This window comes from Eretmochelys imbricata, chromosome 20 (assembly GCF_965152235.1).
Source record: "Eretmochelys imbricata isolate rEreImb1 chromosome 20, rEreImb1.hap1, whole genome shotgun sequence".
Taxonomy (NCBI): domain Eukaryota; kingdom Metazoa; phylum Chordata; order Testudines; family Cheloniidae; genus Eretmochelys; species Eretmochelys imbricata.
In genome coordinates this window covers 21,416,040-21,435,648 of record NC_135591.1, presented here as the reverse complement: position 1 = coordinate 21,435,648, position 19,609 = coordinate 21,416,040, and the positions used below count along the sequence as shown (strand labels likewise).

The 19,609-nt window shown below is 47.6% G+C and overlaps 1 protein-coding gene across 2 annotated transcripts in view; it reads left to right on the top strand.

The window, feature by feature from the left end:
* GMIP (GEM interacting protein) overlaps nucleotides 1–9,014 on the top strand; it is a 41,180-nt gene extending 32,166 nt beyond the window's left edge. For both annotated transcript variants that reach the window (XM_077838714.1, XM_077838713.1), the window contains exons 16-21: nucleotides 313–501; nucleotides 1,007–1,144; nucleotides 1,770–1,966; nucleotides 3,041–3,329; nucleotides 6,165–6,285; nucleotides 6,922–9,014. In XM_077838714.1, coding sequence (XP_077694840.1) covers nucleotides 313–501; nucleotides 1,007–1,144; nucleotides 1,770–1,966; nucleotides 3,041–3,329; nucleotides 6,165–6,285; nucleotides 6,922–7,451 — 1,464 coding nt within the window. In that variant the 3' untranslated portion in view covers nucleotides 7,452–9,014. The remainder of the gene's footprint in view (nucleotides 1–312; nucleotides 502–1,006; nucleotides 1,145–1,769; nucleotides 1,967–3,040; nucleotides 3,330–6,164; nucleotides 6,286–6,921) is intronic.
* Nucleotides 9,015–19,609: the final 10,595 nt, after the last annotated feature.

Sequence of the window (19,609 nt, the reverse complement as noted above, 5' to 3'; positions counted from 1 at the left end):
CTGCAGGCATGTCCCCGCTGCAAAACTATGTGAATGGGCCCCACACTGTGAGGCCAACAACTCAGTGCATGACCATCTCCCTGTCTCTTACCCCAGGCTGCTCTGCCATAACAGCGGAGGAAAGGGAGGCAAAGGGGAAGTATCTCCCAATGATGTGCTTCTGCAGAGAGGTGTAGAACAGGGAATGGAGGGAACAGGAGAAGGGAGAGCCTGTGACGTGCCCCGGGGGAGACACTTTCCGCAGCTTCTGGACACTTTCCCCTTGCTGAACTGTAATTAGTGCCTAACTGCAAGATCGTCCTACCATTGCAGTGCTACCTGACCTGCCACAGGAAGTGCCTGGAGAACCTCCTGATCACCTGTGGCCACAAGAAGCTGCCCAGCCGAGTGCCCCTCTTTGGCATCGACTTCACACAGGTCCCACGGGATTTCCCAGAAGAGGTTCCATTCATAGTTGTGAAATGCACCTCAGAAATCGAGGCACGTGCCCTCGGAGTGCAGGTGAGCAGCCCTGGGGTTGAGTCCAGCACAGGGCTTGGTCCTGCTCCCGCTGGGGACCAGGATTACGCTCCATTTGACTTTGACAGGAACTCCGATGAAGTGAGCTGTAGCTCACGAAAGCTTATGCTCAAATAAATTGGTTAGTCTCTAAGGTGCCACAAGTACTCCTTTTCTTTTTTCACAAAGGGGGTTTCCCTGGTGAACCATTGATGGTGGCCCAGGCAGCTGGCACAGGTCACCTGGCATCAAGACAGACTAATTAAAATTCTCTCTGGTTTCCTCTAGCTCTGGTATTTCTAATGGCCCATCATGGGGGTGGCTGAGTACCGAGTCTCTGCATATAACCCTTTGTTGCCTGTCCACAGGGGGAAAGAGAATGTCACATCCCTTCTTGGCCTTAGCTGCAGAAATTAAGCTGTCCTGTTAGTTCCTGGCCCTTCCCTCCCCACTCCTCTCACATTATCTAACCAGGATCCCTTGCCCTTTCCCCATTTCAATAATGCAGGGGATCTATCGGATAAGTGGGGCCAAGGCCCGGGTGGAGAAGCTCTGCCAGGCATTTGAAAATGGGAGGGAGCTGGTGGAGCTCTCAGAACATTCTCCCCATGACATCACTGGCGTCCTGAAGCATTTCCTGAAGGAGGTGGGTAGCAAATCCCCAGGAGGAACCAGGATCAGACTCTGGTCCTGGCTACTTGCAGGCTCCTGGCTTCAGTTTCTGGTGCATCTCTGGGAGGGTGGCAACCCCTGTTCCTGGCTTGCTCTTAGCTGGGTTTTTGAGGCACTGGGATGTGTTGATGTCTGTTTGTTTACTGTAGAATCAGGGATTAATTCCAGGCACTGATCTCCTAACTTTTACCTTCTGTGGTGCCATGGGAGTGACTGTCTAAGATGGTCCCTGGGAAGTTTCCTGACCTCACCAGGCCTCATGGCTTGCAGTGATAAAGGGCAGATGAGACCCAAGGCTTCCCTGAGCAGTAGCAGGCCTGGGTTATTTCTGAGCTTCCCCAAATATTAATTCCATGTGAAAGGCAATTCTGGCGAGGCCTGGGCCTTCTCTGCAGACGCTAGAAGTTCATGTGAAATCAGGGAGCCAATCACTAGTTTGCACATCATGGGGATAAGAGTTGGTATGAGCCTGGGAGCATGTGGCTGAAGGGGGCCACGACTGCGGGGCCACTGACACCAGCAAAGGTCCTTCATGGGACTTTCCCCAGAGCATCAAATAGGCAGGCTGCAGTAACACAATCTCCCTCATCTCACCGCAGCTGTCAGGACCAGTGCTCCAGTATGAGCTCTACGATGAATTAATCGCACTTGCCAAGGACCTACAGAGACCTGGGGAAGGGAAGAGAGACAGCTCAGGGTTCTCAGCGGATCCCATTCAAAGCATGAAGGACTTGCTGAGCAAACTGCCTGGGACTAACTACAACACCCTGCGACATCTCATTGCACATCTGTACAGGTGATGGGGACAAGGGGCTGGCTTGCTGATTAGCGTTACCTGGATGGGGAGGGGGTCTGTTAGACGCTAGTGCTGCAAAGAGATTGCTGCAGAGATCTTGCTCCCCAGATGAGCATCTGGCACAATGGCAGGTCAGTATCAGAACAAGTTCTTAGAACACATCTACACTTGGAGTTGGCGTATAATTTCCAGCTTGAGAAAACATACTCGAGCTAGCTCTCCGTGAGGTAGCATGCTAAAAATAGCATGTAGCCACAGCAGCACAAGCGGCGGGAGGGGCCAGCTGCCCCGAGGATGAGTCTGGCATCAGTGGCTCAGTACAGCTAGCCTCTCCTGCCATTGCACTACTGCCACAGCCATGATCCGTGTTTAGCACACTAGCTGGGAATTACACCCTCAGCTTGAAGTGCTGACATGTCTGTAGCCTCCTTCGCCAGCAAAAGGGCAGGGTTAGACCCAAAGGGACAGCCATGAGGGAAAAGCCTATTCAGAAGAAAGGTGAGACCCTTGCAGCTCCCAACAAGGGAGAAGGAAAAGGCCCTGGTCCCAGATTAGCTGTCTGGCCACTCCTTAACTGATGGCACTTTACAGTTAAACTGGGTGCAGAGCCAGAATCCCCATTAGGGCAATGGGAGACATGGGCCTATGTCCCCAAGCTCCTTTCATTCAGCGCTGACCAAGCATCTTCTCTTAGAGCTAGACTTTTCACTCAGCTCAGAGCAGTTTCTTGGGTCACAGTCAATGTTCCCTCTAATTTTTGACAGGCTGTGTGTGCAAAAAATCTCTTCTATGCAAATTTTTGTGCGCACAGTGTTTCGCTGTGTGCATGGGGTTTAGGATCAGTGTATACGCGCACACGTGCACAGCTTAGAGGGAACAGTGGAGTCTGAGCGTTGGAAACCAGAACCTCATCCCCTCCCTCACCCATCCAGTTCCTGCCAGGGTCAGGATGTATATCTGTGCCAGGAAATGGTGCTATCAGCTCCCCTGCTACCTGCCCATTCCGTCCCTCCCACTCACTGCAATGGGTTTGAGAGCTGGGAAGCCCCTAACCATGATGTTTCCCTTTCCCAGGGTGGCTCAGAGATACGAAGAGAACAAGATGTCTCCCAACAACCTGGGGATAATCTTTGGGCCAACGCTGATCCGGCCCGGCTCAGGGTGTGATGTCTCCATGTCATGCCTCGTAGACTCTGGGTACCAGGCCCAGATTGTGGAGTTTCTCATTCTGAGCTACGAGAGGGTCTTTGGGATGGATGACTTGCCTCCATCTTTGTATGAAAACACTTCACAAGAGGCCTTGGCAGAGAAGGACAAAGAGGAGCAGCAGAGCGCTGAGAAAGCCCAGAGTGTGACCACAGAGGTACAGCTCGGAGACACTGAGCTGGGCCCCGTGACCCTGTTATAGTCCCAGGGAGTTGGATTAGCGAGGAAGACGGGATCTTACAGAAAGTGAAGCCACTTGGCATCTGTGGGTTATTCAGAGAGCAGATGGGCGACTGAACAGGAAGAAATTCCAAGCTACGGATCCCTCAGCAGCTCCCCAGACAGCTCTGGAGAGTGTTTTGCTGCCCATTTTAAAGAATCCGATTCCTGCAGAAAAGACATGGGTTTCTCCAGATTACGTTACTCAGGACATTGCTGCGTCTCTCAGTAGATAGTTTTATAGCTCGTGGAATGGATGATTGTATAAATAGCGAAGGATACAGCAGGATCCCCAGCTTAGACCTGCTGGGCTTGCCTCCCTCAGAGGCGTAGTTCAGCTGTGGCTAGATAGGCTGTGTTTCTGTGCTGCTGAGTGCCAAGCACCTCTCCAGCCCTCTCCATCTGCCCGTCTCTCACGATAAGGCCTAGCACCCTTCCTCTTCAAAGCACTTTAAAACTTGAGGTAATGGGCAATACCTCCTGGGAGCTAAGTCAGGGGTGTTACCCACATTTTATAATTGAGGTAACTGAGGCAGAGAGAGGGAAAGTGATTTTCCCAAGGTCACAGGGAGAGTCGAAGCCTGAATGATCAGTATCTGTGTCCCAGTCCTGTGCTCAGGCCACTGAGAAGGGTGTGGGGGGGCACTTCTTTTTCTTAATTGTCACATTCATGTCTTGTTGGCAGTGGTACTGCTTTCCCTGTGGTTCCCAGTCACTGAGGCCTAAGGAATTATCGTGACTGTGATCCCAGCTGAAAGCAGGTATTAATCTGACAGTGCACCTGACTTCCATTCCCCATATGGAAAAGTCCAATAGACTCTAATAGGTATGACTCTAATAGGGAATCAGCACCTTTCCATAGTTTGAGTTTGTTTTTTTTAAACCATCTGTCACAGGGTCACTCACCGCACTGACGCCTCCTGCTGGCCATTTTGGGAATTGGCTCTGGTCAGCAGGCGTGCCCTCCAGTGGTGGTGGTGGCTCTCCCGTCCTTATCTCCACTTGCAGACCCACTACAGTTCCAGTCTCACTGCCTCTGCGTCAGGGCACAGCCCTCCAGCCATGTCACAATCCAGGTTCCCCCTTCCAGGGGCCTCCTTCTGCAACAATTTAGTGGCTCCTTGCAGCAGCTTGGCAGTCCATAGCCTGGCTGCTTCTTCAGCAGCGAGTGGGGGGAGGAAGGGACCCAGGCCCACCCACTATTCTGGGTCCCAGCCCAGGGACCCTGTAAATAACAGCTTCCCGCTGTCCCTCCTTTCATTCTCCACCAGTCTGTCTCAAGTCCCTGGACCACTTCCCCAGCACCTTCGGCTCCTGCTTCTGGCTCCTTCACCCTCTTCCAGGGCCTTGGGCCTGCAAGTCCTAGCAGCCCTGTTCACAGTGCTAGTCTCTGCAGCCCTCTAGGAAGCCAGTCCCCTCCCTTGGGCTTCCTGCAGCAGACAACCTTGCTCTGGCCTGCAGCTTCCTTTTTATATGGGCCAGCTGGGCCCTGACTGGCTGGTCCAGCCGTGCAGCCACAGCCCTAATTGTCTGTTTCCTTGTAGCCCTCCAGGCTGGGTTTTAACCCTATCGGGGCTTGTGCAGGGCAGATGCCCCGTCACACCATCCTATATAATTCTACAGCAGGGATGGTTACTAAATTCTACAGGAAAAGTAAAAAATTATTGGGGGGTGGGGAATTAAGTTCTATAGGAGTTCTCAATATAATAATAAAGCCAAATCGTGAAGTCCCTGCTCAGATTTTGATCAATCTCTGTACAAACTCCCACTGACTTCCATGGGGAATTGGGCCCATAAGAGCAATGATGTTCGGGCCCCACTGTAGCAGCCATCTCAGGCTCTCATTTGTTTCAATCTAATAGTAATTACTTTGCTGTAATTAATGGTTATGTTTCCGTTGCTTCCCCCCACTTTGTCCATCTGCACAAGGACTCACAAAGGAATCACTAAGCAAGGCCGCAGCATGACAGATAATATGGCTGCTGCCCATTAATGCTGCGCATCGTGACCTATCCAGAGGGAACCAGGGAGGTGACATGAATTTAGTGCCATTTTCATAATCAGTCCTTCACCAAGCTTTTAATTGGCTTATTCCTGATTTATATCGAGCATAAAGAACAGGTGGCTCTAAATAAGGGGCCTGTGCTTCCATGCAGGGTTTTCTGAAGGTGCCATAAACCCAGGGAGTGAACCTTGTCTCCCCACAACTCCAGGGCAGAACTACCGCCCCTTCATTCTAAAATGGTCTGTTTTAATAGTATGTAGAATACCTGGATGTAAACCTTAGCACAGATCTCGTTTCTCCTGCCAGAAAGCAACCCCTGCTCCTGTGGTGCCTTTTGTGGCAGGCAGTATGGTTCAATGGGCAGAGTGCTGATTTGGCACTTGGGACACCTGGGTTCTGTTGTTGGCTCTGACCAGTTGTGTGACCTTGGGAAAATCACCTCCCCACTGTTTCACCTCACAGCCTTTCTCTAGTTAGATTCTTCAGGGCGGGACTGTCCCACATTCTGTGTCTGTGCAGCACCCAGTGAAATGGGGTCCTAACCCCAGCTGTAAGAGGCCTCTCCCTCTCTTGCTGAGCCAGCTTTAGCACTGTGCTTTTGCATTGGGCAAGCTGAAATGGAGTCTTGGAGATCAAGATACTTTTGCCATTAGCCAATTATCTTTGTTCCCTTGGCTACTGCAACATTCAGGGAATTGCATATTGTAATTAATCTGAAAGGAGAGCCCTGTCTAAAGAGGTTCACAAAACTCTGGCTTTTTCCAACAGAGTTTCTCCTTCAAGCATGATTCAAGTGAGGGCTACGTGTCTGATAAGTCATCTTCCAGTGAAGCCATCAATGAGCTGACAATGGAGGGAGCGCACAGTCCCCTAAGCACAGATCCCCTAGGTAAATGTCAAGCAGGGGCACATGTTCATGGAGCAGGTTTTGGGTTGGCTTGATCTGTGTTTACTGAACTTTCACAACTTCTTTGTGTCTGCCTGTCTCTTCGTGTGTCCCTGTGTATGGGGTAAGGCATGGCATCGCTCTGCCACTTTCCTGTCTAGGCAGCCCACTCCATCACAGTCACCGGCTAGCATGTCACCAAGTTTCAATGTATTATGAGCCCTTCTCGGGAAGGGGTTTTCCTTTACTCCGCACAAGCCCTGCTGCTAGAGGCCAGGAGGCCTAGAGTTACCTGCCAGAGTCGATTCTCTAAGGTGCTGTAGGCAGGATTCACAGGCTTGAGAACACAGCGCCTGATCTCCCCTCACTTGCACCCATTTCCCACCATGTCTCTGAAATTACTTCTGATTTACACCAGCATTAAGAGTGGCAGCTCAGTCCCCAGGACTGAACAGGGGAATGGCCTCCACTTGTATGTTTGTCCAGGGATTTGTACTAGTCCAATTTGTCACATTAGCTAGGCCGCATGCTTTAGGCCAGTGGTGGGCAACCTGCGGCCCGTCAGCCACAGGTTGCCCACCACTGCTCTAGGTTGAGGGGGAACCTCATCTTAAAATAACTCTCTAATGTTTTGTTCAGATTTGAATAGAAATGACGGCTCTGAGCTGGAGGACCTTGAGGAATCAGTGCACGAAAAGCCAGACCCAGATTCTGATTCAGTTCTAGGGACGCAACCCAGGGGGTACTTCAGCCGGCAGCCTGTGAAGTATTCTCGACCTGCACAGGCCAAAATGAGGCCAGTCATTCACAAACCTTCCAGCTTGTCCTTGATGGCTGCTGCTCTGTCTAGCCCTCTGATGGAGGCTGATGCAGAAGGCAATCCTGCAGACTGCAGCCCCATGACAAAGGAAGTCCTGGAGAAGAAAGGCAGCAGCAGGAGTAGCTCACCAGAGCCCAGCACACTGCAGCGACGTTCTGGAGGAAAACAGCAACTCAGACATTTTGAGATCACCCAGGAAACTGCCAGGATGGTCTCCAAGTTTCAAACCAACAACAGTTCCACAGGGTCCCCTCAAGTTTCTCTGGAAAGGACAAGCACAGACTGCACTGAACCCGAACCAAACCCTCACCTGGGGACACCATCCCAGGAAAACCTTTGCGAACAATGAGGAGTGCACTGCTGGAAAGTGAGACAGACCTGCACTGCCGCCAAGTGCTGCCTGCTGAATGGTGGGGACAGAGAAGGGGATGAGATGAGGACCCAATCCTAGCATTTCTGTTAGGGATGGAGCCTGCAGGAAAGACCTCTGCTATGAATCATCAGGCAGGCTGTGGGTCAGCCCAGAATTTCCTTTTTTTTTTTACTGTTTAGCAAACTCCAAGAGACCGTTCAGAAATAAGTCCAGAGGACTTACTGCTCTGTTCATGGAAAGCAAACATCTGTCAGTGGTGCCAGGAGTTTTCTGCAAGGGATGGGTTCGGTGTGATACACATTTTAGCACAGTGTGATGAATAATCTAGGCAGTACAGAGAGAGCACAGATTACTTGGCCGCGGATACCTAGGCAGAGAGGAAATGACTGTAAAGATTAGGCCATTGGAGGAAACACTCACAAATGGTCACTTTCTTGAAGCTACAGGCCTCCACTGATTTGTTTAATTCCCAACATCCCTCATTTTTCAGCACAAATCCAGTGAAGCAGTGTGTGTTGATATGGTTTGGGGGTCCTGGGGCTTCTACTGCTGCAATTTCTATTTTCTATAAACACAGATAAAAAGCATGTATCTTTTAGGAAAGAGAAGAGATTGTGCCACCCTGTGAGCAGCCTCAGTGTGTTTCTTTATCTTAATTCCATCTCTCTGCTTTTCCAACAGACCCCTCACTCTCTAGCATCTCTAACTGTTGTGTCACAAACATAATCCCTTGAACCCATTACAGAAGGGCACATTTTCACTAATCCAAAGCAAGACTAGTCTGTATTTTGGTGGTTCTCATCATCTTCCATATCAGGATCACATTAAGACAACACCCTCCCCCTCCTGCCCTGCACATTGATTATTCACCATGGAGCCCTATTCTGATGGTGTCAGAACCAAACTAAGTCCATGTGATGTTTGTCTGAGTAAAGATCTCAAGATTAGGCCCCAGATGAATACATGAATATTATGTAATGAGCTAACACTGAAATATGTAAAATAAAATGATGGGTAGCTACGTGGGGTGATTTATTGTAATAGGGTGCACACTGCGATCCACAGATATGGATTTTCTTGGTTTCTGGTTATGTACAGGGTGAAATTCACCCCTGTGCAGAGGGCAGTGCAAGGACTGGCCACCAATTTAAGCTCCTTTTGCATAAGGGTGAATTTCTCCAATAGTGAGCAGCTGTTGAGCTACTTGTGTCTGAACCAGGAAGCCATTAGCAAATGGTTAAAGCTAATATTACATCTCTCCAAGTCTGCTCAGCATCTCTCTCTTTTTTCTGATAATGTTGGCCACCTTCTTTTTTCTCTTTCCTCATCCCTGATCTTTTTATTTGTTCCTGTTTCTTAACAAGATCCTAAAAGAAACGCTAAGGATTTACTCCCAGCAGTTGTAGAGCTTGGGCCAGAAAATGGGGGAAATCACCCACTCACTCCACCTCATGCCTCAAAAGATGTGTATTTAATGTTAATATGTTGCTTTGTATTCTTGAATATTAAATTATCTTTTAATAAAATTTCTGTAGTAAGTGTTAGGGAGCTTTATTACAAGTTCTTTGTGTCCTGTTTGTTTGTTAAATGAGCATTTGTGAAATCCCTGGCTGGACGTTTGTTGGCCTGTTGTCATTATTTGGTTTGTGCCAACAGTGCCCTCAACCCTTTATAAGACAAAAATTAAAGACAGTCTCTATGCTGAAGAGCTCACCATCTAAGGGACTGAAACAGATAAGTCAAGACATTCTGCAAGAGCTGGAAGAGGAAGGTAACCCAGATTTTCCTTTCTTGCCTCACGTTTGAATTGAATTTTACAGGATGAGGTGCTGCCTCCACAGCCCTCCTACACCATGAGAGCAAAAGGCTAAATCTCCAGTCTGAGCTAGGATACCCTGTATGACACGTACAGGTTGCCCTCAGGCTGCACCTTATGAATTCTGTACTTTACAAATCTGTCAAATAGATTCCAGTAAACAAGAGCCACAAGGCAGCTTACATCTGCCCAGACAATTTTTTTATCTAACAACGTTTAAATACATTAAGCCCATTTTGATCGTGGTAGGATTTAAATCCAGAAAATATGCCACTGAGTGAATTTTTACATGGACTCTGTGGAACAGATCTTTAGCCAATGTAAATTGTCATCACTTCAATGGAACTATGACAATTAACTCCAGCTAAGGATCTGCCCTCGTGTCCACCAGATGGCACCCAAGAGTCGACATGACCATTTAACTGCTAGTGCAGTGAGCTGTAGCTCACGAAAGCTTATGCTCAAATAAATTGGTTAGTCTCTAAGGTGCCACAAGTACTCCTTTTCTTTTTGCAAATACAGACTAACACGGCTGCTACTCTGAAACCTGCTAGTGTTCTATTTCCCTGCAGCTACTGTGTCTATTGGCTGCCTATGCTGCTCTGAACAAATGCAGCCTTTCTACAGCACTACTTCATACTGATTTCCTAACACACACAGACCTTCTGACCTCAGTGTTTATTTTTAACAAATTAAATTATTCTATTTTGCACTTTTCATTCTAGGATCTGCAAGTACTTTGCAAAGACAGGTCACTATAATTTAATCCATTTTACAGATGGGTAAACTGAGGCACACCCAAACGCTAGACCCAGGAAAATAGTAATACAGCCAATTCCCTAGACTCCTATTACAGCTTTTGAAGATTCACTCTCTCTCTGGGAACATGGAAATTGCCAGACCAGGAGTCCAACTAGACAAGTATCCCATATCTGACAGTAGCCCAAACCAGCTGCTTCAGAGGGAAATGCAGGAACCCTTCAGAAGGCAGCAATGGTATAACCTGCCCCCAGGGGAAGTACCCTCCTGACAGAGAGATGTTGAGGCTCCTGCCTGAAAAAGGACACTTTATAGCCCTTCCACAAATCTTGGTTATTTTTAATCCACGCTATAATGCTGGTTATTCTTGTTATCCCTGTAAATGTCCAAGATTTTCCTTATATGCAGTGTTGTTGTAGCCGTGTTGGTCCCAGGAAATTAGGAGACCAGGTGGGTGAGGTAATATATTTTATTGGACCAACTTCTGTTAGTGAGAGAGACAAGCTTTCAAGTTACACAGAGCTCTTCCTCAGGTCTGGAAAAGTCACTCAATGTCACAGCTAAATACAAGGCTGAACAGATAGTCTAGCATAACTAGCTGGCACATATTCTTAAGGGATCAACCTTTTCCTTAGTCCTATTAAACTCTTGACCTCAAATATATCATGTGGCAGTGAGCTCCACAGGTTACTTGGGCATTGTGTGAAAAAGCATATGCTACTCCTTGTAGGGGAAGCTTTGAAGCCTTTGCCTAATCGAAATGGTACAATTTCTGCCATCCAGCTATGCCCTCTGCTTTTCCTTCAGGCATTCCAATAAATACAACAATGCTGCTTGTGAAAATGTGCTCACTGTTCTCTAGTAAATCGACATTGCTCACTGCTTTCTGCAGGGCTGATATTTATTCAGTAAAATCAGTGTCAGGGCTGTCTTTCCATCCAGGGCTCCAGCACTGCCAAAACTCTCATACGTGGAGGAAGAATCCTTCAGTATGGATGGATGGTCAGGCAAATCTTTCCCACTTGTGGTGGGTTTGCTGCATGCCTTAGAGAAACATTTAAAAAGCTATTCACTCCATGATGTTTTAAGTTTTCCCAGTTAGCATCCCTGGAGATGCAGTCAGTTCTTACTGTGATGTGTCTATGGGATTGCCTTTGTTCCCTGTCTGATCAAATTACAGGAATAAAAGGAAATGACCCCTAAGAACATAAGAATGGCCACACTGGTTCAGATCAATGGTCCATTTAGCTCAGTATTCTGTCTTGTGACAATGGCTGGTGCCAGATGCTTCAGAGGAAATGAACAGAACAGGACTCCATATCATGTCATCCTGTCCCAGTTTTTGTCAGTCATGAGCTAAGGACATCCAGAGCATGTGGTTGCATCCCTGACCATCTTGGCTAATAGCCATTGATGGACCAACCCTGCCTGAACTTATCTAATTAATTTTTTAACCCAGTTATATTTTTGGCCTTCACAACATCCTCTGGCAATGAGTTCTACAGGTTGACTATACATTGTGTGAAGTAGTACTTCCTTTTGTTTGTTTTAAACCTGCTGGTGCTTGTGCTATGTGAAGGGGGTAAATAACACTTCCTTATTCACTTTCTCCACACCATTCATGATTTTCCTCACGATTGCATGATGTTAAAGAATGGAGGTCACAAGTAAAGGCCTGGAGCAGCTGACTGTCTCTTGCGTTTTGGGGCAAAAATCCAGCTTATCTTTGTTTCTTCCTTATTCAGTGTAACCAAGAAACAAACTGCAAATGACCCATGACAGCTGCAGTGGAGGGAAGGGCAGCAGTGTATATCTTTTAGAGATGCTGCAGGGATCTCTAGGCGTTGATTCCATGGGGACAAATTAATCTAAATTCAAGGTTTCCATCTTAAATCATTAATCAAAAAAAAGAAAAAAGAAAAAAAGAAAAGATCCTGCCCAAATTCTCCCACTATCCAGCTATCAAAGCCCTTCTGATAAACAAGTGAAGCATCTAAATCAGTATTTTGCCTCTTCTCTCTGTGGGGTGCGAAGAGTGATCGTTCCAGTCCCATCCCCCACAGCATTACTCTGAGCTAACAAACCAGCAGATTAGAGCATTAATTGCAATAGCCTTTCCAGCACAGACAGGAAGCAGAATGCATTACCAAAGGCAGCCTGAAGATGCTGTACATTTCCCCCTCAACTACCATCCGCAGCCCACATAATTTAAACCAGTTAGCTGTAATCACTGCCACATGCAGGCATTTTCTTCATAGTCTCCCCTCACAGGATGAGTCACTCAGTTTAAATATGGTTTCAGAGTAGCAGCCATATTCAGTCTGTATCCATAAAAAGAAAAGGAGGATTTGTGGCACCTTACAGACTAACAAATTTATTTGAGCATAAGCTTTCGTGAGCTACAGCTCACTTGATCAGATGCATGTAGTGGAAAATACAGTGGGGAGATTTTATATAGATAGAGAACATGAAACAGTGGGTGTTACCATACACACTCTAAGGAGAGTGATCAGGCAAGGTGAGCTATTACCAGCAGGAGAGCGGGGGTGGGGGAGGAACCTTTTGCAGTGATAATCAAGTTGGGCCATTTTCAGCAGTTGACAAGAATGTCTGAGGAACAGCAGGGAGGGGGCAGGGGCAGTTTAAATATGTTGCTACAGAGAAGGGTTTTCTAATTAAACTTATCTGCCTCTCACTGGGGATCTGAGAGGGTCTGAACACAGTTGGACAAACTCCCAGACAGAAAGAGGGGTCCAAAATCATTCTAGCTAATCTGTCTATCCATCCATCCCTGTCATTGTGGTATCTAAGTGCTTGCATTTTTTGTGTTAGGCCTCTTTGACTATGGATGCTGACTTAGCCATGTGACATTGACCCAGGTCAGGTGACTGAGTCCAAGCAACACATATCTATCTTTTACAGTTTTTTGGTGAGTCACACTTTTATTACAACCCAACAGAGACTGGGGAGAGAAGGCAGAGTATGCAATTTCCTTTCCTTTGAGACTGAGGCCCATCCTCTGCCTTGATTTACCTCTCACAGGACTCCAGCAGGGGCTGCGAGTGGCACTTATTCTGCTTTTGAAATTGAGTGATGGAGAATCCAGGCTGAGTGAGCTATCACAGGCACCACTTCCTAGCAGAGAGATTGAACTCGCGAGGGAACAGCATCCCGTGGGTGGTGATGGAAGCCTCTTCCCCATTGTGGTGGAGTTCTGATTAAGGCAAGAAGATTTTTGTCTTTCGTAACCACTTTATTTTTTAAAATATATTACATAAAACAGTAATGGCAGCCTGCTGTCAGCTGCAGGCACCATTGTCTCCTCTCCTCTACCTCAGACGCTTCCCTCAAAAAATGGAAGATGCGCTTTCCCGCCAGCTATCTCACACAACGGTGTCAGCTACTGCACGCAATAAGTCATTTGAAACTCAGACTAGCCAAAACCCTGGTGAACAGATGGCAGAGAACAGACCAACCTCAAATTCCTATGGTGATAAAGTGCTTTGAGATCTACTGCTGAAAAGAGTTGTATAAATGCTAGGATTTTGTTGGTTGTGGTGGTTGTTTTTTTTTCTTTTTTCTAGTACAGGGGATTTTCAAAGGGGACTAAGGCAAGCTCCAGCCCTCGAAATATCTGCCCTCAGCTGGGAAAGTCTGGTATAACAAGATGGCGCTAAAGCATGCTGGTTTTAACGGTAGACCCCATAACAGGACACACAGAGGCTAGTCTGGCAATGGGCTTTAACTCAGTCTTTTTCATACAGCCCCAAGGGCCATTTTGAGGTCTTACTGTTTTAACAACTAGATTGATTGTGAGGGCATCAATGGTTGCGGCTGCAGGGAAATCTTGCAAAAAGAAAAGGAGTACTTGTGGCACCTTAGAGACTAACAAGATTATGCAAGGGAAATCTTGATTATTCTGGGCCAGCAAGCTTGGGGGCCTTGAGTGTCCTCCAGACTTTGTTTTTTCAGATGTATCTAATATTTTATTTATTTTGTTCTTCGAAGTTGAAATGTAAGAGCTCAAACTAATTCACACAGGGAAGCATTGTGCTCCTAGGCTCCTTCCTGTCTTTGGTGCCTTATTTCTACTGTAAAGGACTGGTCCTCAAGTGTGTATTGCAGGACATAATTCACAGTCCTGGATAAGTCTATGAAGTGGAATTATCCCCAGCCAGGTCTCATGCTCATGTCCCATTTCAAAGCAGGGGCAGAGAATCCCTTGTTTATTGGCCTATCTGCTGCTAGCTGTTTTCCAGGCAGCTGCTCTCTGACCCTGTGGCTCTGAGCTGGTTCCTAGGGGATGCAGTTACGATAGGTTTACAGATCATGGGGAGGTAAAGCCCTAGTAACCTTAACAAGGAGACTTTTATCAGCCAAACCATCAAGAAACAAACCGCTTGCTTTGAGCTTGTTTTCATCAGTCAATATTAATTCAGGATAATACAACCACCTAATCCAGCCAATGAAGACACTTCTGAGTCTCAACAGTGCTCAATGACCCTCTTATCATAAAGTGAATTAAAGGCCTGAGGGTTTCACAACTGGAGACCTTGATTCCAGGCTGGGTGCCTCCTGGCACCATCATTGTGAGGCAACAATTGGGTTAAAGAAACTGAATCTGATAGATTAGGAAAATTCAACTATCCATTAAAATTTTGAGGTTAAATAGAAGGTGAAATGTGACCAAAAAGGGGCCATAGTTCTGAGACTTGGTGTCAGGAATCAGGAAACTCAGTTTCCCAGCAACCTAACCAGCACAGCTGGCCTGTAGTGGACTGTTTGATTGGCTACCCTGCCTGATTGGTGGGCAGAGTCCACAGATCAGTTTACACCCGGCAGCTGGAGCAGTGGTGGTTGTTCAAAGCCTTTGTTCCTGGCTGTTAGCTGCTTGTTCCAGCCTTGCCTTGTTCCAGGTAACCTGGCCCTGACCCTTGACTCTGGTTCCTGATCTGGGGCTCCTATTCCTGGCTACTGACTCCTGCTGTGATGGGGGGAGGGATTTTATCAGCAAAAAGTAAAAAAAAATTTTTGTTTCTGCCTGGCACATTTCCCCTTCCCCAAACCCCTAACACAGTTATGTCTTGACATATTCAGCAAATGTCGGCTACTAAACCTTTCAATGGAAGGGAAAGCAGCTAGTAACTGGCTCAGATAAAGTTAATTATCCATATAATAGCAGGGTTTTTTAAAAAAAAATTTCCAATTAACTATTTATTTTAAAACAATTACAACCCAATCCCTGTGATCATGGTGCCATCACTACTGGATCCTCTGTTAAGTACAAGATCCTTAAACAGGGGGGTAGTTGGATCCCTATTGGGGGGCCAGAACCCCCTCTTCCCACCAGAATCCATTCCTGATGGGCAGAGTTGTCCCATGCAGGCACCACTTCCCACTAGAGCTGAGAGAGGCTGGATGTGGATTCCAGGGCCATCAGGAAGGGAGCCCCGCGCATGAGGGCCTGTGAGAGAGGCAGACACACACAAGGGGCTGCTCACTTGATGAGCTTCTTGGCCTTGAAGCGGCGGTGCAGGTAACAGTTGCTAGGCAGCTATAACTTCCTGTGTTCCTCAGGCTTCCTCTCTTTACACATCTCACCTGGAAATCTGAGTTTTCTCCCCCTGCCCTCTGCCATTGACATTGAATGAGTACATTAGGGGCCTGGATTAAATGCCCATTGAATAAATGGGACTCCCTCCCTTGGTTCTAGTGGGTCGAGGATCAGGCCCTAATTCTATTTTCCCCTACCCAGAGGGCCAAATTCTGCTCTCATTGAGACCAGTGTAAATGTGAAGCAACTCCACAATCTACGGGGGCAGAGCCTGGGCCTGTGTTATTTGGATTTTACTTTGGGATCAGTATTTGTGTGTGGGGTATGATTGAGCAGATTAATGACCTTTTAAACTTAATACTCCATTAGTAGCTGCTGTGTGCAGCAGAAAAATGTGGATTGTGTGCCAAATCCTCCCCTCAGTTACATGTGTTCCCATCTTCCATGAATATCAACTAGACCAAAGGTTTTCAACCTTCTTTCATTTATGGACCCCTAAAAAATTTCAAATGTACGTGCAGACTCCTTTGGAAATCTTAGAGATAGTCTGAGGACCCTCAGGGTGCGTGGACCACAGGTTGAAAACCACTGAACTAGAGTCACTTACATTAAACCAGTAACAGGATCCCATAGAAACTAGAGCTAGATGGGAAGGATCTAGCAGGGCATGTAGCCAGGATTTTCAAAGCAGCCTCTGCCATCCACTTTCATTCAAACTGGGCACCTAAATCCTTCAGGCTTGGTTGAAAATTCCGTTCTCCTGCCAGGGGCCGCTGCAGGCGTGTTCCGGACGAGGTCCTCTCCTGGGCCAACCTTTTCCCAGGCCAGTTTTAAATGTCTCAATGCCAGACTGAATTTCTCCATCTTTCCCTCTTCATGTTCAGCTTAAGTGGGCAGGCAGGGACACTTCAGAATGAGCTGGTATTTGTAGTTTCTCATGGTCTTGCTGCCTACTGCTTTGTTGTTTATTCTCTGGCATTTGTGTTTAAATAAATTAAGGCTCTGCCTCCTGTTCCGGAAGGAGCATCTGTGAGTTAATTGAGGCAGGGATCAGGGAAGCTCAGTCAGAGTTTCCTGACTTATCTTCTGATAGTCAGGTCTTTAATTGTCAGCAGGAAGGGTTGGAGCAGATCCGTACCTGGGGCTTCAGGAGGGCTATCCCTGTGTCACTTCCTTCAAAGAAAGGGGCTCTCCAGGCAGTCTGTCCAATCTGACTGTGTTCCCTTGTGGAGATATCTTGATACCACCACCTTGAGAGCAAAGCCCTGTGGGGTTTGCCAAAGGGGCTATCAAGGATCCCAGATCCTTCTCAGATATAACAGTTCCTACAAAGCAGGGTCCAGGGGAAACAAAATCCTGCAGCTCTCTTTGAGAGCTCAGGGCTCTGTGGGGCTCAGAACCTTCTTTCTTCTGGCCCCTGCTATATGTCACTATTTCTTGTTATCTGCATGGACCAGCTGAGAGTCTGGCTTACATACGGGATATTTTCTAAAACTGCCTAAAAGAAGGGGCCTTGGAAATGGGCAGCTCAGCTTCTTACATTACCTATGAACCTACTTCATTCAAAAGTAAGGTCCTTGAAACCATTAGCACTTCTAAGCCATTTGCCTTTAACACCCTCATCCCCTCTACGTAAAGCAGAGAGCTGCTATCTGATCAGAACCTGGGGCTTTAACAGGAATATCTTAATCTGTTGGTGTTTGGTACCTAGAAGCCAGCAGAGACCCTGCCAGTATGGACCCATACTCCATACTGCACCCAACAATGGCACTGACAGAGACTCATAGGCAAGGGGCCTCTTAGACAATCTACTGCTGACTTCAGTGGGAGCAGCACCAGGCCTCCTGGGCTCATGTCAGCCCATCTCTGACCTAGCTACTGCACACGCACATGCACCACACGTCAAGTGGATGCTTACAGGAGTAAGAGCTGTTGTTTAAATAACACTGTCTGTCTCCCGTCCCCCCCCGAATATGTTTAAAATGCCTTTGAGAACGTCATGCACAAAAGATCCTAACACTGAGACATTAATGCAACATTATGGCCCAGAAGGTTTCCCTCCTACAATAAAAGTGAATTTAGAAGTCTCAGCTCTAATGCTCTAAATGCTCAGATGGTAGTAGAGTCTTAGCTAACTAAGGTGCCAATTGCAGCATTCACTTTTTTTCTTTGTAGAGACAAAGAGCGAGCAGTTCTTCCCTCATGGATTCTTTGGCAAGGAGGGACTCAGCTCTCTTCCTAAAAGGAAAAGGAGTACTTGTGGCACCTTAGAGACGAACCAATTTATTTGAGCATAAGCTGTAGCTCACAAAAGCTTATACTCAAATAAATTGGTTCATCTCTAAGGTACCACAAGTACTCCTTTTCTTTTTGCGAATACAGACTAACACGGCTGTTACTCGGAAAGCTCTCTTCCTGTCGCCAGGAAAGAGAAAATCGTAAAAGGCTTTATAAGACCTTTAGTCTGCCCGGCACCCCCTTAGAACGCCAGGAACACTTTCTTCTTCCCAAGGATATTTGATTCTCACTATAGCTGGAAGTCTGTGAGCAAGGCTAAATGGTTATTGCAGGAGCTGGTTGAATTATTTGCTGTGGAATAACGAACTTACTCCTATTGAAATAAATGGCAATCCTCCCACTGGCTTCAGAGGTACAGCATCAGGCTGAATGTGCATTGGAAAGGTTGACCTTTTTTTCTCTTTGCAAGCAATTTGCAACTTGATCCAAACTTTCTTATTCATACTTTGCCAGGTGGTTCATGCAAATAATTTTCAGCCTCTGGGAATTTGTTCTTTGACTAATCACTATTCTCGATGTGTGTCTGGTCACCTGACTCATGGGGTATTGGTTCTGCTCCCGGGAGTGCATGTCTGACGTGTTTAAAACTGGGGATTACTGGATAACAAATAGTGCACTTCCAAAATGCATTTTTTGATGAATAATTGTAATGCACTGTGCCACTGCATGTGATCGGGATTCCCTCTAGCAGACCCAGTGAGGATCAAACCTGCTGTGTATTCAAAGCTAACAGAGTTACTCTTTTTTAACCAAACTGCTAGGGCAGGGGTGGGCAAACTTTTGGCCCGAGGGCCATATCTGAGTTGCGAAACTTTATGGAGGGCCAGGTAGGGAAGGCTGTGCCTCCCTAAACAACCTGGACCCCACCCCCTATCCGCCCCCTGACTGCCCCCCTCAGAACCCCTGCCACATCCAACCCCCCGCTCCTTGTCCCCTGACTGCCCCCTCCTGGGACCCCTGCCCCTAACTGCTCCCCGGGACCCCACCCCCTATACAACCCCTGACCCTTATCCACACCGCCGCCCCTGACAGGCCCCCTGGGACTCCCACCCCCTATCCAACCCCCCTGTTCCTGGTCCCCTAACTGCCCCGACCCCTATCCACACCCCCGCCCCCCGGAACCCCAACCCTTATCCAACCTCCCCATCCCCTGACCACCCACCCCCCAGAAACTCCACCTCATCCAACTGCCCCCTGTCCTCTGACTGCCCCCCAGCGCCCCCTGCCTCCTTACCATGCCGCTCAGAGCAGGAGTGGCGGGCCAGAGCACCGGCAGCGCAGCGCACTGAGGCTGCGGGAAAGGGGGGACAGCAGAGGAGGGGTCGGGGGCTAGTCTCCCCAGCCAGGAGCTCAGGGGCCAGGCAGGACAGTCCTGCAGGTTGGCTGTGGCCCGCAGGCCATAGTTTGTCCACCTCTGTGTTAGGGTGTTGTTATTTTGTAAGTCTCGCTTGCACCCAGCAATCTTAACTCTGCCCTCTTGGCTGGCCAAGATGAATCAATCTCTAATGGTGACTCCATTGTCTACAGTGACGGAGTGAAGTTGATTATTATGGTGTGTATTAATAAGCTGGATTTCACAGTAAGCAAGTGAATGCTAAGGGGGGTACATGAGGTTTATGCTGTACAGGAGTGACTTTCATCCTTGGTCATGAATGCCCTGCATTCAGTCCTTCCTGACATCCATGGTATCTGTGTGGATGCAGCCAC